Source organism: Stegodyphus dumicola, chromosome 2 (genome assembly GCF_044657685.1).
Source record: "Stegodyphus dumicola isolate Sdum_Otavi_A_Nest chromosome 2, ASM4465768v1".
Classification (NCBI taxonomy): domain Eukaryota; kingdom Metazoa; phylum Arthropoda; class Arachnida; order Araneae; family Eresidae; genus Stegodyphus; species Stegodyphus dumicola.
The window spans coordinates 80,651,208-80,677,026 of NC_140769.1; the positions used below are offsets into that span (position 1 = coordinate 80,651,208).

At 31.8% G+C, this 25,819-nt stretch overlaps 1 protein-coding gene across 1 annotated transcript in view; it reads right to left on the reverse strand.

Annotated features, from left to right (window-relative positions):
* Positions 1 to 11,626: 11,626 nt before the first annotated feature.
* The window catches only part of LOC118205471 (uncharacterized), a 78,289-nt gene continuing 64,096 nt past the window's right edge, over positions 11,627 to 25,819 (reverse strand). The window contains exon 2 of the mRNA XM_035377757.2: positions 11,627 to 12,578. Within this exon, the coding sequence (XP_035233648.1) occupies positions 12,113 to 12,578 (466 nt within the window). The 3' untranslated portion in view covers positions 11,627 to 12,112. The remainder of the gene's footprint in view (positions 12,579 to 25,819) is intronic.

A 25,819-nucleotide genomic window follows, 5' to 3' on the forward strand; every position in this document is an offset into this window, starting at 1 on the left:
TGTAAGTGAACTAGTGAATCTTCCTTAAGGAAGATTTCTTTTAAACGTTTTAATTTTTTAATACTTTTGCTTGTGGAGTTTTCAACTAGATTTAATAAAATGTACAGAAAACCTGAAAACGCTCAAGTTAAATGCTAAATTGAAATTTGAAATTAAAACATTGGATATTCAATGAGAAATCCTCATTTAAAGAAGATAATTTTAAATGCGCATGCGCGAAATATATCAACTTTTTAGCTAACTTGTAAGGGCAATTTATGAAAAATATTGTGTAAATTCAGAAAGATAACGACGATAAAAGGAACTGTATTGTAGTTGCTATCTGAGACTATTTGAATGAAAAAGAATTTTCCATAAATTGTCATTTTCTAAATTTATGGGTTACCTTTTTACTGTAAGTGAACTAGTTATGCAAATAAACAAAAATGCGTGTCAGATGCTACATATGCGACAGAATAAAATACTTGAACTTAAGACTGTCTAAGACATATGTAAGATACACGTTTTAATTCAAAATATACAAACGTAAAAAACTTAGTGCCCATGGCAGGAACAAGTCATTTTTAGAAAATCTCCTATCACCCAGCTAGTTCCCGAAAAGTACCTACAGTACGGCTCACTATATCTTCGATATCATTTTGGATTCATGCGATATATAAGTTGTTTTTACTAGTTGATTACAAATTACGAAGGAAAGGTATATATATATTTCTCGCATGTGCCTTTAAAGTTTGTTTAACTGTCCTCATCTCAGCGAATATTCAGTGTTTTCTTTTCAAATTTCAGGTTAATGATTCTCTTGAATGAATGTTTAAAGCTTTCTAGAATTATCACTAAACTTGTTTGAAAACTCTGTATGATATAGCATGTAAAATATTTTGAGAAAATTACACATCATTTCCTGGTTTTTACGATACAGTGGAATTCTTTTTTATTTTTATCATTTTGTTGTTGGTTTCCTAAATGTACTCGTAAGTGAATTTTTTCTAAAAAGTGTGAACTCATGCATCTATTTATGGCCGCTGTTACAGAGCAATTCTACAAGCATTACTGTAGAAATCCAAAATAACAGGTAACTCCTGGTTACATAGCGTATAAGCACTAAGTATAGCATCGTGAGCTAGGAAAATCTACATAAAAAGGTGTCGAATTTACTCATTAAAGTATGGAAATCTCTTATTCTGCACGAAGTGAAAATATCACTTAATTCACTTTTTTAATTGTACCTTCTTTTCTTTGAGAATACAGTACAAATATTTACTTTTAATTGCCGGTCTCTGAATTATCGTAACATGGATTCATTTCACGAAGATCTAGGAGAATATTAACAAAAACACTCAGCAGAGTATGTGATTCTCATACTTTGTAAATGAGTTTATTTATATTTTGTAGTTATTTGTTAAGAGCGTTTTGCAGGGATAAGCTATGCAAATTTTAACAAAAGACTTACACATTATCTAATAAAAAATCAAACTCTAAATGTTTTATTTTTTACATTACAAATAACTGTCATATAAAAACAAATAACTGCACATGAACCAAAAATATTTTAAATTAAAAAAATTAAGAAATGACATAAAAAGAAGAATAAATTTAAATATGCAACAGAGTTTATGCAAGAAGTTGCCATACATTATTTTTTTCAAGTCAATCGACTTTTTAAAGAGTTTTAAAGGCCTCGCGAGGATTTTTCAGACACTCCTTTATATAAGATTACATCCTCTTAAAGGTTTCCCATTTTGAAGAAATATTTTATTGTAACTGATTCAGCTTCAGTATTGTTTCAGACTCTATAATGACTTTAACTGTCTTTATACTGCTAAGAATTTTATTATGCAATTTTTCTGTGCAGCCATTTCAACGAAACGCCCAAAAAAATCAATTTTTATTTAAGGATTGAATGCGAAATTAATTTTTGTATCCTTTTTCCCTTTATGAACATGGGCGTATTACTTTTTCATTTTTCTATGCCCTCTGGATAAAATACGTTAAAATTTGCTTTTAATACTTCATCACTGATCTCTTCACCATTTTCAATTTCGATTTTCATTTACTTTGCAGTTACTTTACAATAAGTAGATTTACTTTACGATAATTGTACCGTTAAATTACAATAATTTTACTGTACCTTACAATAAAGTATTTTGTAAAACCATCGCAAGACAGTTCAGTGACTTTTGTCGCGGTGTGAAATTTATGCTTGCTTTCAGTTCTTAAACCTTCAGATTATATTGATCATAATATAGAATGAATTTATTTGCTCTAAACAAACAAAAAAAAAGGTCTCGCAAATTAGAAATAGACTTAATAAAAAGTTCGCGCAAACTCCTAGAGGTTACCACTAGTTTTGTTTTCTTTGGATGATTTATATTTGTTATTTACAATACTCTAGGAAATGCCGTGTAACTCACCAGTTCATCGGACACGATTTTTAAGGGGATCGCGAAAGGTTTTGATCCATTCTTTATTTTATTGTATAGTTATACTTATTTGTAATTACGAATTAACTTTCTAATGTTCCATTATGTTAATCTAAGTAGTTATTATGATTTATATCTTTACTAACACTTCTCCCTTTCGTTTCCTTGCCAGAAAGCAGACGTTGTTAGCTAGTAAGAGCATGCTTCTGTTTGTGTGCGCTCACGTTACGTTTCTCCTATTTCTGATAGGTGGAATTTCTCGACTTTGCTGCCGATATTTGAATATCTACGCCGGCTAGATTCACGAGCCAACTTCGCGTTAAACTGATTTCTGTAGTCCTTGACTACTCTCGTATTTCAATTTTAATTGACTGTTATTTTAAGCTATTTTGCCATACGTGCCGGCTGAGTGTGTGAGCATCAGGTGTGCATTTTGTTTTTTGTTTTAGTTAAAACAAATGAGGTTTTTTACACCCTTCTCAAGTCTCTGTAGTTAATTTTAGACTAAGCGATAATTCGCTGTTGGTCTACTTAATGTTTGGTTCCAGTTTATGATGGCTAAGAAGACCAAACTTCTAATTATTAAATAATTGTTAATACTTTTATATATGTCTACTTATCGTTATTTTTGTTATTGCACTATTATTTTATACATATCTTCTTCCCCTCTTTTCACTATACGTATCTAGATTCTGGTATATCGCAGCCGTATCCATAGTGTTAGCAATAATTTGTATTTAAATGCAGGGGGCTAGAGAAATAAAACATTTGAAAAAAATGCTTCAGAAATATTTTCAACTGTATTTCCGATTTTGTGGTTTGGTACCTTTCAAGACTTAGAGACAGTTCTGCTGAATATATTTAGCGCAAATTTCTAATTAAAAACAAGATTAGAAATTTGCACTAAATGTGTCCAGAACTCTGTTTAAGAAAACCACCCAAGATACCAGATGATTTTATTCTTCTGTCCAGGTTCATCTTAGAGAAGCATGTTGCAAGAAATAATGGCCGTTTTCAGAGGCAGTCTTTTGCGGAAGTTGATCACCATGAGAAATTCCATTGTAATTTGTTAACAACATTTGATTAAGTTGTAGAGTCATTAGGTTATTTTGAAGTAGAAGTACATGAAAAAAAAAGCAAGGCCCTCGTCGGGACTTGGACTTTCTCGAACAGGCGTCGAGTGAGCTACTGTTACACCACGATAGCATAGTGGAAGGAGGGAGAAAATACCTAATATACTCCCCTTTTTAAAGAGCTACTGGCGATTTGGGGAGCCAGTCGACAAATCTTGGCTGTGACGAATTATCAACCGCCACCTTTTAGCTCGGGCGTCACTGTAAAGTCATTACGTTTTTTTGGAAAGAATACGTAACAAAAAAGCAATGTTCTCCCCTGAAATCGAACCTGGACATCTCGAATACGCGCCGAGTGTGCTACATTTATACCATGAAGGCATGCGGAAAGAAGGGAGAAAATGCCTTATGAAGTGTTTCGCTCTAGAAAATAAAACATTCGCAAATATATATCCAATTCCGAATCTTTTCTGCTATCGAATGAATTCATCGAACTTTCGTACATCATTTTATATCCAAATATCCGCTTTTATAAACAAATATGCATGCATTTGCGGTCTTTGTTCTATTGGAGTGACACACCGTGTTCGTAAGTTTCAGCTTGCGTTAAATTTTGTAATTCGTGTCTGTGAATAAATCCTTTAGTGTTCTGTGCATTTCAATTGCACCCACTTGAAAGGTAATTATAATATGTTCATATTTTTGATCAAGTATGGCACCAAATGTACTGCAATCGAAAAAAAAGAGATCATCAGTTTCTGTATTTTATAATATCTAGTCCATAATATGTCTATAACGTATACTACCGTAGTTTTTGTCGAAGAGGAAGTAAGAATTTCATATCTGAGAGAATTAATGAGAAAGTTTAATGCAAAATTGTTAAAACTATAATTAGATTTTTCGCTTAACGATTCGAACATTGAGCTATTTTCTATAAGATCAGACATTAAAAATTTGTTAATTCACAATTCCACGACTTTGTAAGAAAAATCAATGAACGAAATAAGAGGAAAGTTTTATGCCTTCTTTCCTTAGTCAGAAAGATGAACGGCCAGTTTAATACAGCATATATAATGTTTGATAAAATGAGGGCATGCTGTATAAGCAATAATAAGGAGCAAAAATGAAATAATTTCTTTGTCAAGATCTTGATTTATTCGGAATTATACTTGATATACAATAAAACTAATATTGAAAGAGTTAAAACGGAACTCCTATCCGAAGTACAAACAGTATTAGTCGCAATTTTTATGAATGATTATCTTCAAATCTTATCTGTAAAATTAATTTAGCTCCACAATGTGAACATCCATATCAAAATATTGAAAACGTTTTACATTTTTATTTTATTAATCATAAGACTGGTATCTTGTAATTCTTCTTAAAGCTCAAGATACTTTCCTTCAAATGGTTTAATGCATTAATGCATGATTTATTCTGCGATACTGTATTTATTTGAATAGTACCAATATCATTATTGAAAGCTTCATGTGAATTAAACTGAGAAAACTTTGCTACGTAAAGGAAATAAGAAAGTGTTTATTACTATAATTAACTCATGTTAATTGTGGTTCTTTGCTTCTCTCCAGAGACAAATATGTTCAGAAATTTGTATATCAAATACACTCATTACATTATGGCCATGATATAGTTTTATAAATCTCGCATATTTATCGAACTAGAAGTAACTTTATTGAATTCTTAGCGTAAATTATGACAGTATAATTCAGTGCTTTTCAGAAATACTACAGTGTGCATGCAAATTAACCCCCTCTTATCTCTAAATTATTCTTCGAGCTTTGATCAACTAAATAACTCACGAAACAAATGGGACAGTTCTATGTCTCCCGTTTTACTGGGCCGATTGACGAAATTCAAACTGAGTTCTTCATGTCTCTAAAATGCGACTTAGGATATATATTAGATTTATATATAGGGTTGTTTTAATATAGACATATGACGCAAAATCGGACTTTTTCTGAAATGACATGATAACTTGAATGACATGAAATGCATATTTCGATTCTATGAATGATTATGCTTAAATATTACTATGAATGATTATGCCTAAATATTAAATTTTGTAAACTTTGGTGCGAAATTTACGGGGTAATTTAAAAATTTATCTTGGCGTATTTTTTCAGTTTGCGCCAAGAATAATTTACTTGGCGAACTTCTTAATTTATAGCAACCTATTTCCTTCCTTTTTTACTTCCTTGTACGAAGTACAAAGGAAGTATTGTAATATCGAAAAATTTTGGGTATAATATTTCAACGAAAATATCCATTTAGATCGCTATCGAATGCAATTTAAAGATGTTTTTGCTTGAAATCTGTAGTTAAGAACAGAATAAAGGACTCTTTTTCCCGAAACAAATAAAACTGATTTAAAATGGATTCAGAAGAATTTTTTTGTGGCGTCTATACGTACGTACGTATGTATGTATCTCACATAATTCAAGAACGAATAGACTCAGAAATTTGAAATTTTGTATGAGGTAATATAACATGTAGATGTGCACCTCCCTTTTTGGTTTCAATCGGCAGCACCAAAAAATATGTAAAGATATATATACATATATCCACTCTGTTACTCGGTTCAGTGAGCTCAGTTTTATTATTCTTATATGTTTGTAAATTGTGCGTTTTTTGCTTTAAAAATGATTGAATTATGCTGTTCTTATCTTCCAATTAAGGTTTTTATGCCTTTAGTTAACCTGTATGTTATAATTGTAGAATTATCGACAATTTAAAAGTTGTTTAAGTGCGGCTAAGCCTAATTTTTTACCATAGGAGCCATATGTGTTTGCGTTTGAACCTTAGCAGAATAGTGGATTTGTTGCCAATCTAGAGAAACGAAGCTTCGCAAAGACAAAGTAACGTCTTCTTTTATTATTGCGAATTAAATTATGCTTAATCCATTCTTGAATTAGCATTTAAGTTATTAAATTATCCCATATATTGAATCAGCATAGCGTCTACAACTAATTCAGTTTCTACGCCATCAGTGTCTTTCTGACCAGTGAGCCCAAAAGTAAACTTTTAGTTTTGTGCACCGAAAAATCTGCCTTCTTGCCTCCTGGCCGAATTGCTTGTTTTTGCGTAGAAACAGTAATTTTAATTGTAATTGTTTTAACTTACTTAGTGTTTTATGTTTTTCTATATCTTTCAGTTTTTAATAAAAATATTTTGAATTTGTTTGTATTTTTGCCTTTAGGCTAACTAAAAACTGAATTAATTAGTAGCGCATGTGCGCTACTAATTAATTAAGTTTTTAGTAAGCGGCGCTGAATCGTGTGTGGAAACTGTTTCCTTTTTACTTGTTTAATTTCTTTTATATATCATTTTAGATTTATTATAGTAGTTGATTAGAACATGTGGTAATTCTTCAGATGAATTCTTCAGATTTTGTGCACTCTGAGTTATAAAATGAATGAGATATTACGCTATTAAGTGAGCCTAGCGCCAAAGTAGCGCTATGGTAAATAAATATAGTGAACTTTAAAGAGTGCATTTATTCTACTGTCGTTTATGCGCTCTCTACGAAGTAGATTTAATTCAAATTCGTTAACTGTTAATTCAATATGTTTAAATGAAATGCAGGAAAATTGCGTATAATTTAATATTCAATAAAGGAAGTCATGTGGTGTACACATCAGATTTTTTTCTTTTAAAAACACGCACATATCCTCCAGTACAATTTCGTTTCGTCTATAACTTTGATTTATCCAAGACTTTCTGATTATATGAATTTTATATAATCTTTGTTGATTTTGTTGTAATCAAATTACTGTAGAATGGTGTAATATCTGTGAATTCTATAAATTGATGGATTGATGATACAAGTTAGAACGCTTCTTTCCACGATCTTGACTCAATTAGATATTCTGTGAAATAGTTGACCGAGGCACTCATAGAATGTTGAGAAAGAAACCTGGTACCATCGGGATTCAAATACCTCATTGTACCACTTCCTTGCTCCTGTTATTCATGTGACATGCTAATCAGCCCACCGATAATTAAATATTGATACTAACTGTGATGTACATTCATTATATACCAATTTTCATTAAAAGTATATTTCATACAAAAGAAAATATAAATAATATTGGCGATTTAATTGCTACAGGAGTATCCCTTAGTAACAGTTATTTAATTGTAGAGGTAGACTATAAAAACTTTACAGAGTGAAGCATAGTTTATTTAGATTAAAATGAATGACCTTTATCATTCATTTTCGGCACGAAATGATATTCGACAGAAGGTGCTTAAATGTTTTTTTATTGGATGAGTAAAAAAAATCATAAAAAAATCTTAGATTTTATATCACGCCCAAAGAGGCGTTTTCTAACGTTTTATGTGCTACCTTTATTTATTAAATATCATGTTCTTCGCACTTAAACCACATAAAATTCGATTCAAGAACAACGTCAGAAAATATTTAAAAACAGCATATCCTTAGAATTTCCGATAGATAGTCTCGCGCGCTGGAGATAAAAATGTTTTTTTCTGTACAGTGTTGCCACTAAAATCATTGAATTTGTTAATGAAAAATTCGTTACAAAGTTTTACAAATGGTTAAACAGATAATAAAACAAATTCGAAATTCAAAATTCAGGCTTGCAGGGGCCCATGTTCGGGTGGAGGATTACGTTATTAAAATTTGATGGCTTAAGTACCTTCGTTTTTTCCACAGCGGGAGAAAAATACATACATTCAAGCACTTTCTCCTTTGTTTAATTTCTTTGAAAATAATACAGGGCGATAATATTTGGGCTAAATACAAATGCAGAATTATAAAAAGGACGTTTTTTGAATGCAGCATATTATCGCTTATCGTTTTTGAAAAATAATCTTAGACAAATTTAAAAAAATTAAATTACTTAAAAAATATTCGGTGTCATGGAAATATCACGTCTTTTAACGTGTCTAGAGAGAATTACTTAATAACACCGTTGAAATACAGCACGTTATTGCTTACCCTTTCAAACTAATAATAATAGTATAATAATAGCCTTTAATGTTACCTCCAAGATCTTTCAGCACCTAAAGTTGAAATACCTTGGAGATAACATTAAAAGGGTCATTAACAGCATGGAAGAATATTTAAGAAATCTTGTAGGAAAAAAAGGGCTTGATTTTTTTTTAAAGATATTCCTAGCACTTCGCGTGTGTTTAATGATCGAGTTGCAGATCGTAATGAAAACCTCCACAAGAAGAAGGCCAATTCAAAATAATCCTCGCAAAAACTGATAATTAAGCTTACACTTCCTTGATAGCTATCAAGCTCTATGCTTCCTGTTCTCATGATGACGAGGATTTACTCCAGATGATGTTTTCGTATTTAAAGATCTCATTAGCTCCACATAGGAATGAGAGAGAGTTATTTTAACGATCTTATTACTGCAAAGTTTACCGTATTTCCTTAAAGAGTTTCTGTTAAATTCCTTACGGCTTTGGGCAAAACAAAATTGCTTACATTTAATTATACGTATTTCAATAACATACCATAACAAGTTTTGCATTTCTGTCCATAATTACAAAAACATCTTACGCGAAAGATCGCGGAATATAAAACAAAGAAAGCAAAAGTTGCATACGTTTCTCCAGAAAAATTTACTGCATGGAATAATTGCTTTAAAAATCCCTTCTTTTTCGGTATATCACGCGATTAAAATTGGTTCAAATAGTTTATTACTAAAGTGCACATATCTTGAAATGATTTACACTCATAACTGGTTTGAGAGTAAATAACTCCAGCAAATAACGTGAAATACACTTTGAAACATGTGATTTTTTTTTTTTATTTTGAAAATCGCGAGGAAGTAGTTTATAAACTTATTTCAGTTTTTTTTTTACTGTCGAACTTGATTAATTCTTTTTTTTATTAACTGAGTTCTATGACGCCTACTTCGTTTTAGGAACAAAATACAAGCCATAGAACTTAGTAATTAGTTGTTACTGGTAGTGGTATCACTTCAGAAGAATTTGTTTTACGATTACCTTATTCCTTATTAAAACGTTTTGATCTTTCCAAGCGAATCAATTCAGAATACAGAAATTAATGCATTTAAGAAAGAAATCAAAAGAGTCATATATCCAAAGATTCATGTAGAAAACAAGATATTTGTGGACTAATTTTAAGGAATAACCTGCTTGAGGTAATTATTTTTTAGAGTTTTACATCATTTTTACTGTACAATAACATTTTCTAACAATCTTTCTTTTGCGTCACATATTTTTCAAAACCCTTCTCAGCAATCTCTTTGTCACTGAAAAATATACAAAAAGTTCCTCTGAAAGAGCGGATATTCTATACTTCAAATCCATCTTGTTTCTTATTGATTAAAAAAGTATCGGAAGCTTTACTATTTGAATATGCTGAAAAAATCAATATATGGATAGATTTTGAAAGACATTTGACACTCAAATTCATTTTCCTGCGATAAACTTTAAGGCTTTTTGTTATTTCATCACTTTCTAATCCATTACAGGAAACGCTGAACATAGGGCAAGATCGTTTTCTGCCATATGAACGTAAATTTTGACATTCCTCTAAATCTCGAACATTTACGGACAGGAGCAATTACAACCGCCTCATCGCACCACTCCATGGCATACTGTGATTATGGTGCGCATGACATATGGGCACATAAGACAGGCATATTGTGCACGTGGCAGTGATGGAGTGCACTGCCACATCCGTAACCATATCACAACAAATGCTGTCTACAACAAAACCGTCGGTGTCTGCACGAGCAATTTACAGTATAATGATGTGTCTGCTAGGCGTCCTTTGTTTCGCTTACCTCTAACTTTAAACCACAGGCATTAGCGCTTGCAATGGTGCATTGAACGGCAGAGGTAGACATGCGATTAGCATGACATTGTGTTTTCGGGCAAATTACGCTTCTGTCTGCAGCATCACTATGCTCGGATTAGAGTTTGGAGACACCGTGGAGAAAGGCTGCTCGACTGTTGTGTTATGTATCGTCATACTGGTCCTGCATCCGCTATTATGGTGTGAGGTGGTACTGGCCACTCTTGCATCCTTGTAGTCTCCATAATCGGCGCACTTACCAGCCAACGCTATATCTCTGATGTTTTTCATCTTATTCTCCTTCTTTAACTTCAGAGCTGGCTAGCGCCTCACATTTCAATAGGACAATGCGTGACCACACATTCCACGCAATGGCCAAGCTTTCTTCTTAGCCCAGCATATTGCACTATTACCCTGGCCTGCCCGTTTTTCAGATCTATCGAACATGTCTGGTCAATGATTGAAGAACATTTTCTCGTATTCCTTCGAAGAAGCCTGTATTTCAAATCAATTAACATTGATACTATGTGTAATCACTGCAATAAATTTGGCTTTCATATCTCTTATTCTTCTTTGTGTTGCATTTTGGATGGCCAGCAATGTATGTATTTTTCATTTGCATAAATATGTTCAGTTTTTAATACGGAGGAATAAAAGTTACTATTCACAAAAAATTACCTTGAATTTAAAGAAATTTGATTTTAAACTGAAAATGTGGTGCAAAGTTTTCATATGCATTTAGAAAATCTATAATATTTTTTAATTCCATTATGGAATTCTTACAAGCATAAGATAGAAAATTATGTATTGAAAATGCGTGCAAATATTTCCATTTCTTCAACTTTAATATATTGAAAATTTGAAGAGAAATAATAACAAAACTGAAGTTTACTAGCTACCAATAACTGCTATCATATATCCACCTTTTTGCCAGTAAATTATGGTAATGTTAATTGCATTAAAAATTATTCTATTTTATAACCTTCAAACAGAACATTTAGTTAAATTTTACATAAGCGTAGTTAACACATCTCCTGAAAAATGAATGTGTTCTTAAATTGCGCATGCAGATCATTAAGTAATTCCTCCAAGTCCGATTTTCAAAAAGTTAATTTTATAAAAACCTTAATATCGATAGATGCAAGTAAGCATTTTTAAATTATTATAAAACCATATGTGTTCAATTAATAGCTTAATTTCTTAGCAACATAAAGTTGGCTTAAATCGTAACCCTTCTTTAATACAAATCATGCTAGTTTGCATTAAAGATGCATCCCGTTTCTTATTAAAAAAATTTCACACATTTTATAATATTCTTTCGCAGTTAAAAGCCTTTTATTTTAAATAAAATACAGATTTGTAATACAAATATTCAGCATGCAATTTACATGTAAAAAAATTCATGTAAAATTTTTGAAATTATTTGAAATACTGAAATTTCAGCGCTATTTTTTTAAATCAGATTATAATACTCTCTCATAGAGGTTCCTTTTCCTTACTTTCTGACATTAAAAAAAGAATGAGAAACATCTTTTTCATTATGAACATTTCACAAAGCTCGCTTTCACATCGGAGCATACGTTGATAAATAACGATCATGTATATGTTGCTGCTAACAACGAATCTTATTGAAATTTCTGTTACGAAATTTCTAAGATAAACAACAAAAAATAATTCTTTGCTGAATTTGCAAAGGTCTCTGAAGATGCATCTGTATAAATGTCAATGTTTTTATCATCTTCGTGGAACTGATAAAGATTTGCTATAATTTCTTAAGTTCGATACAATGTGAACATACATCACAAATAGTTGAAAGATGGGTCTTTGAGGTAGACGCCAATAGGCTTTGCGTTCGAAATGTACTTCAGTGGCAACCGTATGATATTAGATAAGGCATGCGGCAAGAAGTCCATGACGTGATGAGATTTGCTGGGGAATCCATGAATTACACTGTGTGGCTTCCCATTAGAAAATAGACGCAAGGGTAGCCTGTAGACCGCTGAGCCAGCAGCTGATCCCGACAACCCTGAAGAAGAATATAAACTGCCGAAAGGATTCATGGATTCTGACGGAGGCACAAACGGATTTATGAAATGGATGGGAGAAGTTCCGTCCATAAGCCGACGATCGGCACGAGGAGGATACCCTCCATTATTCTTTCTATATGCCATGTAACTCTTTAGCTTGAAGGCTGGAGCACTTTGGGAGGACATTACATTAAGCAGCAAGAAAACTACCAACGACGCAAACAACTTGAAATAGCACCTGAAAATAGAAACAACAAGTTAAGTTCCTTTGAAATCACTATGAGAAAACATGAGTTCTGATTAACCATATCATAAAATCATACTTTTAATGTTATTAAAGTATAATGTGTTAATCACGGCAGTCAGCAGCTCCGCATACTAATATGCTGTATCAGACATCCCACTGTTTCGTATTTTCCAAAACAAAATTTATAATTGCTTCATTAAATGATTAGTTATATATATCATTCAGCTATTAATCGCGCAGTAGATAGATGTCCCATTGTATGTTATTCTCGTAAATATATCTTAACTACAGTAGCAAAGCTTTATGTTAATTACTTTCAAATTGAATCTTGTCGAAACTCAACTGCCTTTGAAAATGACTAATCTAATCTCCATTGTGCTGTATTGACAGTATGTGTTGATTAATCATTTTTATTACCTGAGAACTTTTTCTAATCTTCTTCTATCTTTCATTGCATAATTATACTACAAAAGTGATTACAACTTACTACACAGTTTTTTTCTTCTGTTATTGAAATAGATACATCGGTTTATAAAAAACATGTTTTCGATTTTAATATTTTATTAGCTTTGTTAACATTTTCGAATTTCGTAGCAACTTTTGACGATAAAATTAAAATTACATGCCACAGAACCCGTAACGGAAGTCCAGATTGGCTATAGCTGAATAATGTTAGCGTGCTTATATACTGGTAATGAGTTCTATTTTCGAAAATATATATTAATAAGCCTATTCCTTAAAAATAAATCAAGCTATCATCTTTATACTCTTATCCTCTGCATTTTAAATCATGCTAGTATATATCTAATTATTACAATATTAAATTAATATCTAATTATTATTAAAAAGAAATTTAGACCTGGTATCGAAATACAGATTGATTCAAGCAGTTGCGATAAGCTTATAAGCTTCCTAATTTAGAAATTATACCTTAAAATCTAAAGATAAAATATAAAATAAAGCATAAAATTTTATAATTAAACTAAAGTATTCAAAATGGCAAAGCCAAATATGAGAAAAAGTTATGCTGTTCTATCGCAAATTAAGCCAACATGTATATTTTTGCAGTTACATAATACAGAAAAGGTTTAATTATTAAAGATATAGCGATGCAGTTGTTTCAATGGATCCCTTGTTTACCGATGCTTGTACCAAATATTTTTCTTTCTATTTTGCAAAGATATGAAATCTGCGAATTTGAAACAATGTGCACGTCGAAGAAATTTCTTTCAAAGTATGGGAGAAAAGGTTTAAGAGAAAGAAAATGCTAAAATCTGAGGAGGGAATGGATCTTGAACTCTAGCAATTTCGAACATGCTTGCACTCGTCTACTAAGATTATCGCCGAAGATATTTCAGTAAAATCTTACTTACGTTCTAAAACTAAATCACACTGCTAATAATAAATTAGTCTAATTTGTTAATGCCTAATTCAGGGTAGAAGAGAAGGAAATAGAAGTTTTAAACAAATTATTACTTAAAAATCCTACATTCAAAAGAAACATTGTTGTAAGATATTTGCTCTTCTTGACCAGAAATCTTTGAGTGTGTGACATCACTGACTCCCTTTGTGTCTTCCTTTCTCCCACTTCTATAAGTCAAAAAACATCACTGAACTCGATAGTTGGAAAGAGCGTAACCTTGTTTGTCTGTTGACCAAGGTTATATCAAAATGTTATCTTAACACTAATATATGGTTTAAAAAAGCATATTTAAAGTAAATGAAAATTGACATTACTGTAAATAATACTGCAGGTTGCCAGAATGTGCGAGGAAAGAATGATTTCTTTATGCTAATGAAAAATCTCGTTATCGTCTGTTACAATTTGTACATCATACTGAGTGTATTCAAGAAATTTTCAGTCTGAAATCATGTCTAAAGATTTTGACATTAATATTTCAAGACTTTAGAGACCAAAGTATCATTACTAGGTTAAAACATTTCTTTCAAAATCTGAAACGTCTCAGTCATTATGGTTTATTCTGTGAATTTTCTCTTTGATGCTTTTCTTAATTTGTGAACAAGTGTCATTTAACAAAAACTATGAAATAATGTATACCAAAATTCCACATACTGAAAAAACATTTGTATAAGATATTTTTACTGCCTATAGTTAATTGATCGATCAGTAAAAAGTATAAAACTTTTTACAGAAAATGCTATAAACATAAACAATACTTGCTTAAGAATCTGTTTCCAGAGGCAATGATAATTCATTGAAAAACTTTTAAAAATTAATATTAAAGTTCTAAAATTATCAAAAGAACATTTTTGCTGTTTACACTTGTCAATTTTGAATGTTATTCAAATTGAGGTGATTTAATGAACATTAGAACTTCTTGAGGAATTTTATATTTGTCCTATGCTAAATAAAGTTGTAAGATAAATTTCTGAGAAAACGTTCTAAATTTTATAAACAAAAAATACTAGCTCACACAGAATAAATTTAATCTATTTTTTTTAGAAATCGTTAATCTTCTACGATATCCTAATAAAATTTTGTATATCTTTTCATTTTTTTTTAAGCAATCTATTTGTGTTAGCCCATATATTGCTTGCATGTGCAGTTTTTGAAATCACTTTCAGTTAAATTCTTTTAATCCCTTTGCAGACTTTTGTGAATGCTTTTGAAAACTATTAATTTTTAAAGGAATATATTTATTCACTTCTCACTTTTAACTTGCATTACAAGGTAATGGACAAGTGTAGAGTAGAATTTTAAATAGATCGTAAGCTAATTATTTACCTTGCCATCTCCCTGACACAAAAATCAAGTTTATGTAAATATGGCATAAAGGTCAAATTTATGCTATATTTGAAGCACGTGACTTCATGAGGCAATAACACCGAACGTAAGACACATTTCTGTCTCTTGCACGTGGTGCTCATTCTTTTTTTTTTCTCTTAATATGTGAGGGCATATGCACTAGAAATAAATATATTTTTATTCTTTTTGCAAGGATACATTATGTACAACATTTCGCAAAATTCGTATTGTGATAAACCATTTTGTTTTCATTTTATGCATTGTAAATTAACTATTACTATAAGCAGATTTACACATATTAGCTCCTTCGTACAAAATGTTATGCTGTTTCTGCAATTTTCATATTTCCTCATTAGTTCTTTCATTTTTCCTTAATGAGAATCGTCTAATAAGTGCGATTTTAAGTCATTTAACCAAGCGTGAAAAGAAAAAATTGTTCATTAAAATTAGATAAGTTATGGTTCTATTTTAATTCCACTGGCTGACTAAAATTTTGATACTTGAAATTTTAATGTTGTTATTAGCTGAGAGACATCCTGCGTTATGTAAGTACTGGAATTATGGTCATTATAAAAGAAAATATGACAATAATTAATTTTGAAATGATACATTTCAGAGCTACTAAGGCTCTTCGCATAGTTTTTAGACGATTTTCCTTGTGTTCACAGAAATATTTTACTTAAAATGTTTCCGTTTTGAATGTTCCATTTGATAACACTTATCCTTCACTATCTTTCTGCACCGTAATTTCCCAAGACAATAAAACTTTTTTTAGTAGCGGAAGAGGTATTTTATCCCGTTCCTCTTGAAGAGTTTTCCAAAATCCAAAGAGGTTAGGTCGAAGTCTGAATAAACCGCTTTTTAAAATTTAAAAAGCGCAAAAATCCGTTGGATGATATATCAGAAAATTTATTAGGGATATGAATGAAGGGTATGGCGATACTCGTTTCTTGTTTCATTTTTTTCCGCGAAATTAACAGTGGGTTTTGACTTGTGGCTCCTTTCTTTGTGTATGGCACTGTGAGTAAAGAGAAGATATTTCATATTTGGAAACTGGATACAAAATATGTTCCTGATAATATGTGGAGTTGACTTTAACAGTTTTCTTTCTGCAATCTATTCAATTTTTAATTGTAGTTATATCAAAAACCAACAAAAACCATAAATCCCTTTGAAAAATTTTCTTTAGATTCTTTGAACCATGTTCTAAATTTTTAATTTTTTTCTTTTCTTTGATGGTAATAAATGGATCTCTTTTTATTGCGTTCATTTAAATGTATTCTAGATTCATCTTTTGTGACAATATTTTTCCATTTTTTGTCCGAATAATTGTTTCTCAAATAGTGATTTCCAGCGCGTTTTGCTTTCAGCGATATGTCGTGGGGAAAGACGACGCCATTAGTTTTTTTTTTTTTTTTTTTTTTTTTTTTTTTTTTTTTCCGACTTAAGTTAAAGAATGTAAAAAGGAAAGCTTTCGTCTAAAATTTTGATTAGGGAGCAGGAAAATCCCTTACAGTAAAATTACAGAAGCGTTTTATTTGATTAATATTGCATTTAGTAATTTTTACGAAAATTAAAGCTATATTGGGATAATGTAGAAATAAAGTAAATTATATTATTTATTAAATTAATTATTTCATAAAATAATTAATTCTACGTCTTGAATTACTTTGGATCCGGTTATAAATATAGCCCGAATTAAGAAAAGTTCTAATTATTAAATAAAGGAGGAATAATCATTTCTCGGCTGTCCCCTTGAAAACGATTTAGCCCAGTCTTCATTTATTTTAATTAATTTATTGTTTTTCAACTTTTCTTTCTCAAGTTTCCAAAAATTTTTCAACTTAATCTTAAATTTAATTCGTTATAACTTATATTAATTTCTATTAGCAATGCTTTGTTTCTTAAAGCAGAATACTTTGAAAAAAATTTTTTTTTTAATTTAGATGATACTTTTCCCTTTTACATGGTTACCTGTTTTAATTTATGAGCATTGAGCTTGTTTCCTTTGGAAAGCAATAGCAGTAATTTATATTCATTATTTGTTTAAAAAATTTTTGATTATTACTGATTTAGCGTATAATTAATTTCATATTTATGTAATTAAAAAAATTAAACTTTAAATTGAATTTTTATTTCAGTTTACATTAATTGCACAATATTGCTTTATACATGATGCATCGTGGAGCAGTTTTTACTCGAATACAAACCATAAAAATATGTTATAGAATATAAAATGAAATTGAAATAAAGCTTTTCAAATAAAAAAAAAGTCTCGCGACAACTAATTAGATTGGCTCGGCAATGGTGGAGATGTATGGTTTTAGAGAGAGATATTCTCTGGTAGTTTATAGCTCTCGCGATCTTGAAGACTAAAGGTAGTCAGGGACTATATGAGTTGTCATTTTGACGAAAGTATGAGCAGTTGCCATGTCAATATCCGCACTTGCTGCCTCACATCCGCACTTTGACGTGATGTAGAAAGGCACGCTTCTTGAATTGTTCGCACTTTAAATCCGGATTATACTCCGTATCCGGAATAACAGCCTTCTTTTGAAAGTTTTTATATAAAGACCTAGCCTTTTCCTTGATAATCCGAAAGCTCAATGGTATATACATTTCTGCGCTGAATCTTCGATCCAGTGATACAGCAATTTCTCTATATCTGAAATTGGGCCGGCCTCTGGCGTTGGTAATATTTGTACAATTCAACCTATTTAATTTATATATCATCATCATTGGTGTTTTTGAAAATGAGAACTTTATTCTTCATTGCAAAGTATATCCTTTATTATGTAGAAATAGGTTCACTTACGTCCCGAATTATCGTTGATAATTTATTTTTGTCTTCATATATGCGAATTCGTTTCAAATTTTGTTCCAAATTAGTTTCAGATCTTTAATTTTAAATGGTTTTGCGCTTCAGATTCATTTTAAGATTAGATAAACAATGAACAATAACGGTGATAAACAAGTGACTACACTAACCAGGCGATTATTTATATGAATTGAAGAAACATGGGTCGTCGGAGAAAGAAATTATTTCCGGATTCTTTATTTCTAACTGGTTTCAGTTTGAATGTTATGGCTTTTGTGCACGTATTTAAATGCGATTTACGTAAGTTGCATACTTTGTAAAGCAGGAGATTACTGTAAGCATGTTGCTATTCTTAGGACAAAAAGGGAACCAAACCTTTAGACTCTTTTATGATGCATACCAAAGTTGAAATTTTATCTTTATCTTGCATGTATATCTTACATTATATCGTATATTATCTTACGAACACAGAGACATATATATGTGTGGGGTTAATGTTTTAGGATGCAAGAGAAGATACAGATAATTTTGATCGGGCCGATGGTTTTATAAATGGCGCTGGCATGTAAAATACGTAATTGAGCAGTTGTAGTCAGACGCAGCCTGACTTCAGGATAATTTACTTCAGGACAGAATAATTCCATAGAAGGATATTCTGATCCACACATCAATATGAGCGAAGTCTGCATTAGCATCAATATGAGAGCATCATCATATTTTTATTCGTATTTTAGATTTTATTATATCTTAAGACAAGTGCAATGAATGACACAGAGAAGTGGGTCGCTAAGTATTAAAAGCAAGCAAGCAGAAAAGTGCATTCCAAAGAAGTCCTAGGAGAGAGTCAAAAGATTATGGTTCCCCAAAAACGTTTTGAGGTCAAATGAACTCTTATTCATTGATTGGCTGAAACGTACCGACATTCGCAGCGTTATGTGAGATCGTTTGATATGACATAACTTTAAATAACGCAGTTTAAATAACTGTATTGTAAGCAGTTATTATTTTATTATTAAACCAGAAAGGGAAAATAAACAAAATTAAAATGAAGAACATGAGTAACTATTGCCAATTAAAGTTAGAAATTTGTTTTACATATATTTTTACTTTACATATACGTATAGCTTAAAAATATCTCTGAAGGAACTTTCCGATCGCTAGGAAGAAGGTACCAGAAATCGATACATCATTGCCAGCCATGCGACATTTTTATTATATCTTTCAGATTTACAATATATTTAGATTACTATTGTTATAAAACAAGGCAATATACTTTTAAATAATATTTTATGCTTCTCATTGGCAATAAAAGCGTTTGAAAAATGTTTGCCGATTCCGTAGTGGCTTCATTATTATTCATAAATATAACTATAGTGGTTCTGTTTATATTCCTTAGACATATTCAAGACAAAAAAGTCTTGTTTGGGTTACAACAAAGCCGTTTTACGAAACCAAAGGAATGGAAAGGATATTTGATTATATAATATATTTGATCATAATTGATACTATACTGCATAATACTATATTTTTTAGACCCTCCATTTAAAAAAATATACACGTATTTAAATTAATTTATTGATTAGTTAAATAGTTACAAACAGTTCTAAAATAGGAAACGTTTAATTATACTGGCTCGCTCCACTGGTTTAAAAGCATCCTTACTAATTTCTCTGTAACTACATTTATTCTTTTACCGAAGCAAAACATAGAAAGAAAGATTCGTCAAACAACCTGTATAATAAACTTATCAAAATAAGTAACCATTTATAAACTGAGTATAAAAAGTTGCGAAAACGTAAATGATACATCAAATAGAAAAAGTCAATTACATGCATTTTTTAAAGTAACCCTTTTTTCCATTTTTTTAGGCTGTAATGATGGAGATATACAAAAAAATTCTAAGAAACCTTTCGGAAGCTTTTAAATGCTCACATGTATCCATCAATAACATATAAGGCGCCCAGACTCAACTCATTTGAAGCGTATGATCAAAGGTAGGACTGATGGCAGTAAGCGCCGAGTTCAGTGATCTCCGCGCGCTAAACAACAAAAAAGTAAATAATAATAAGGCTGAATGAAATGAGAAAAGGATAAAAAAAAAGGTGCTCCAATAATGTGATCTTTTCGAAGGCTTCTTCAATATTCGATTTTTTACTTCATGTCTATGTGGTGGTCACTTTATGAGAAGCGCTATGTAGCCCGAGGAGTTCTACAAGAATTCAGTGATTGAGATTCAAGATTAGACTGGTATTGTAAAGGATGAAAAAGATGAGCTATTTTTCGGTTTGATTGATTTCTGTTGCAGCTTTATATTTTATTTATTTCATTCTTCAACTGAGATTTCTAAAGTACTGACAGCAATGATTTTTGAACAGATGTTCACCGTAACACTAGCATTCTGTGAAGGTATACCAAATGTGTTAGTAGTTCCAAAAGCTCAATTCGTAAGGCATTTTACATGTGTTCTTAAAGCTAAGCAATATTCACGTTTAAACTGACAATGGTTTATTTAAAAAACTTCATTCAAAACAAAAACCAAAAATAATAATAATAATAATAATAATAACAATAATAATAATAAAAATTAATAAAACGTAAATTTGAAAAATTTAGATTTTAACGTCAATGTTTTATTTGCTTTTGCTTAGTTCATAGTTCATCAGTTTGCTGCTGGGCACAATCATGTGGACCTTTTTACTACACAAGGTGTCCCTGAATTCATTGGCCAAACTTTAACGTAAGTAAAATACATATAAAGAAGCATTTTTTGTACAGCAATATGAGGTCAGAAATAACATGTGTAGGCGAAGGAACAGGAAATATTGAGGAAATAAAAAAAAGATCCTTATCTCCATAACATTATTTATAGTAAGTGCTGAAACGTCCGACCATTAACAGCAATAAAGCCCTGGAAGTGTCAATTCAGTGATCAGGATATATTGTAAGTGGTAGAGGACAGTGTCACAACAGCTAGGCAGCATGTATTTTCGTAAAAGATTTTTAGAGCAAGTGATATTAGAAATTGAACGACATAGCTTAAAAAAACAAATGAATTCTAAGGAGGAAAATTATTTAATATGGAGGCTGAATTTGTTTGTATTATTAATCTTCGGCAAAACACTTTTATTGAGCTTGAATGGTATTCTGCGAGCTTCAAATAATTCTTTGCTCTTAGAGATTTTTATGCGTGGTGGAGCAATTTACACTCTTTGAGAAAGCAGACATGCATCTTATGTACAGGGCTGTGAACTGTTAACAGAAGAGAAGCATCTTCGAAAGAGTAAACCGATCTCTTGCTAGACGCTACTAGGCCTGTATCGACACTGGTGCTGGCATATTTGAGCACTTACCATTAATATAACTAAAGAGCTTTTTTTCATTTCCTCAGCATCTCTGTCTTTTCCGTCTACACTTTTTATTTCCGATCCCTCACTGCTATATAAAAAATGCTTCTTTATATGTATTTTACCTACCCTTAAAGTGTATCCCATGAATTCAGGGATACCATGTATAATAATAATTCCATTCCTCCATAAAATGGAAAATGATAAATATTCGTGTCCATATAGATATAGTTAATCATTTTCTATTGTGAGGAATACATAATTAATTACTAAATAATGAAGAAACTGACCATGTAGGTGTATGAAAAGTGGCTCACATCTGTTTTCGGACTGTATATACTTGTAAGATTAAAACTTCGATAGCATAAATCTTATACTGAATATTGAAACACAGACTTCAATTTTTTAAATACATTATTTCTGTATTTTAAGCATCATTTAAATATTCCTTGTAATAAAGTAATTTATTCAAAGTATTAATCACATAATATATGCGATCACTAACTTACATAATAATTCGAACACTCAAAAGTTTTTGAGATATTTTATCAGATGATATTTCTTGCCATAATTTTTTGTTTTCCATTAAATTACATCACAAGGGTTATCGTCTGCATTTGAAAAGTGTTACTTATTCATCAAAACATAATTAACAGCTCTATATCTGAAGTGAACCTAGCAAAGCTACACATTAACAATAAGTTCAGTTTGAAATTTAACTATTCATCATTCTAAGAATGGCCAAAGTATTCAAAATATCCAAAAGTTTCGTCAGGTAAAGTATTCAACTAATTATCTATGATGTACTAAAATGGTTGCACTGTGTGAAAATTTTCAAAATGCATTGAAGTCTGGGCTACATTTATCATATTGAAACAATATTATATTTGCAGACGAATTAAAATTTATTATATTCGGATCAGATGAACGAATTGCTGTGTGACGAAAGGCGAATGAATCCGAATAATTGCCTACTGTTTATCACGAGGGTGAAGGAATAAGGGTTTGGGGTACTTCGTTGCCTCTGGGATGGGAAATTTAATTTTTATAGAAAATAATTTGAATCAGTATAAATATATAAATATTCATAACGAAAACATGGCAAAATTAATAAAAGTAACAAAGAAATTTACTTGGAGACAAGGGGAAAAGCTATTTACATGCAAATTCCGCCGAAACTCGAACTAACTGTTGAGCTGTTAGTTTTTTTAAAATCGTCCGCTATAGTGAAGCTTCAGGAAATGAAGACTGATTTCTCGCGTTTCTGTTGCATCAGGTTCTTCTATTTACAATAAAATTAATGTAAAATTCCTTACCTGCTGCATCTTCAGTGTTCTCGACGCCAGGCTTCTAATAATCACGTTTTCCAGTAAGAGTTTCTATTACAATTAGCAGGCCATCTTGTCTTTTAATTATTTATTGAAATAAAAAGCTAATATACACTATTTACAAGGTAGGTGATAATTATTTTAAAACAGTACATTTTTAGTTCTGAGTCTTTACGCTCCTCAGAGCGGTTCCAATCTCGACTGCTTCTCGGAACTTAATTACAGCAAAAGTAAAGGAAGAGATGCCCGCCACCTAGTGGCAAGAATGTGACATCCTCCCACCTTTTGATTTTACCTCGATAAGATGGGAAAATCAAAACAAAATTTATCAATAATCAAACAAAAATTCAAGTACAACTTTCACAAATATGAAAAGTAACTAATGCTCTAAAATTAATACTTACAAAGAAGGATTACACATCTAAACATTTTCTGCATTACATTCATACCATATCCAGATAACATGTTCCAATTGACAACTGTTAGGACAATTAAATTTCTAAAATACTGAAAAGAAACAAAAATTAATATAGCAATTTAAAAATATGTAAGAGGTTTTACAGTTTTACGTCCATATCTAGTTTGATAGTTCATATCACTGTAACACTTATCCGCAGAGTTTTTTATGTTCATGGTGAAGTCACTAAACAAGTTAGGTCTATCAAGTTCGAGAGGATAAATACGTTTCACAGGTCTTAGGAGTTCACCCGTTGCAGTTTTCACTTTGACAACACGTACTTCGTTGTCTTTCCCAGGATATAGTTCTACAACACGACCTATTGGCCAATCTATTCTCTTCTTGTTGTCGCTGCCGACAAACACCAAGTCATTTTTGTTGATAGTCCGAGTAGATCGTTTAGATGGTTTTTGCACTAGGATAGCTAAATATTCACCACGAAATCTTTTGCGGAAATGTTCTCTTAAGTTCTGCAAGAACTTGTATCTTTTTGTCAGATTAATGGTATCCAGGTAGTCTAAGTCAGGCACTCCGACGTCGTGCACATCTTGTAGAAACATTGAAGGAGTTAGTGCCGTAAGATCATTTGGATCTTCTGAAAGGTACGTAAGGGGTCTTGAGTTGATTACTGATTCGATATCACAAAGTATAGTCAACATTTCCTCATAAGAGACACAGGACTTGCCGAGAACATTTCTCAACATCTTCTTCACTGTTTGTACCAACCTCTCCCACCAACCGCCCCACCATGAAGCAGTTGGAGGATTAAACTTCCACTGTATTCTCATACTAGTTGAATTACATTCTATTTCTTTCCAATCTATCGATCTTAAAAGATTTTCAGTTCCAACGAAATTAGTGCCATTGTCGCTGTAAATAATACTTGGACGACCTCTTCTGGCAATAAATCTCCTTAATCCCAAGATGAACGCATTAGTTGATAAACTTTCTATCAGTTCAAGATGTATCGCGCGATAGACCGCGCAAGTAAAGAGCAAGATCCATGCCTTTTTTCCTTTTCGTAAATAAAGAGGACCGGCTACATCGACTCCGGTCACTTCAAACACCAGAGCATCTCGAACTCGATCTTCAGGAAGAGGTGCTGGAACAGTCTCTATATTCTTTGCGCTATATCTTCTACAGCGAACACACTTCATAAGAACTTTACGTACTGTTTTTCTTCCTCTCAGGACCCAGAATTTCTGTCGAATATTGGCTAGTACGAACTGCACACCAGCGTGGGATAGTCGCAAATGGTAATCTAAAATTAACCTATGAACTAAGTCATGATTTTAGGGCAATACAATTGGACAGAGAAAATTTTCTTCTTCCTCTCTTCTAGTAATCTTGGTCTTTAACCGAATAAGGCCATCTGAGTCAAAAAAGGTACAAAGGTTGCTAACTTTAAGTTCTTTGCCAAATGCTTCTATTTGTATTATCTTGCATATTTTCTTTTCTACAGTTTCTATTTCCGGGACCGTGAGTTCTCCTGATTGTTTAGAATCTGGTCTTCTGCAGTTTTTGATAAATCTGCATATCCAAGCAGTTATTCTTAACATTTTATGGTAAGATGAATATTTCTCAAAAAAATGTTCTACCCTTTGCGTATTTAGTGCAGAAATGACTGATTTCCTTTTTTCTGAATTCACTATTTCCATGTCCGGTATTTCCCTTTGTCTAGGCCATTCTTCCTGATTTTTCTTCAGCCAGTCGGGGCCCTCCCACCATCTAACTACTAAAAGTTGTTTAGCGGTGCAACCTCTTGATGGGAGGTCAGCTGGATTTTTTGTTCCAGCAATATGTTTCCACGTTTTTGGATCCGTCAGTTTCCTAATCTCCCTGACTCTGTTTTCCACAAAGACAGCCCAGACAATCTCTTCCCTTTGAATCCATGTCAAAACTGTTGTAGAATCCGTCCAAAAATGCGTTTCCATATTTTGCCATTGCAAACCATTTAAAACAGAAGAGCATAGTCTGGCACCTATCGTGGCAGCTATCAATTCCAGACGAGGGATCGTAATAGATTTTACGGGAGCTACTCTAGACTTCGATGCCAACAGATGAATTTCAACTCCAGAATTCGTCACAGTTCTCAAGAAAACTGCAGCAGCATACGCATTACTACTGGCATCACAGAATGTGTGAATGCTGCAGAACTTCCTATTGTCCTTGCTGGAATGTATCCAACGTAGGAGGGATATTTCTTTTAAGAGAAAAAGGCTTTTATACCAATTCACAAAATTTTGTTTTGTACTCTCGTCAACTTCAGTATCCCAAGAAATTCCTGTTTTCCATAGGTTCTGCAACAATATTTTAGAATACAAGAGAACAGGACTCACAATACCAATAGGATCAAATATTTTGTGTGTTACAGCGAGAATTGTTCTCTTCGTTATTATACCCATTTCAAAATCTTCTAGCCAATTCAGATTCAAAGTTAAATTATCTTTCTGACAGTTCCATAACAGACCCAATACGGGTGAAATAGTTTCCTGTTTCAGGTTATCTCCATTATGTA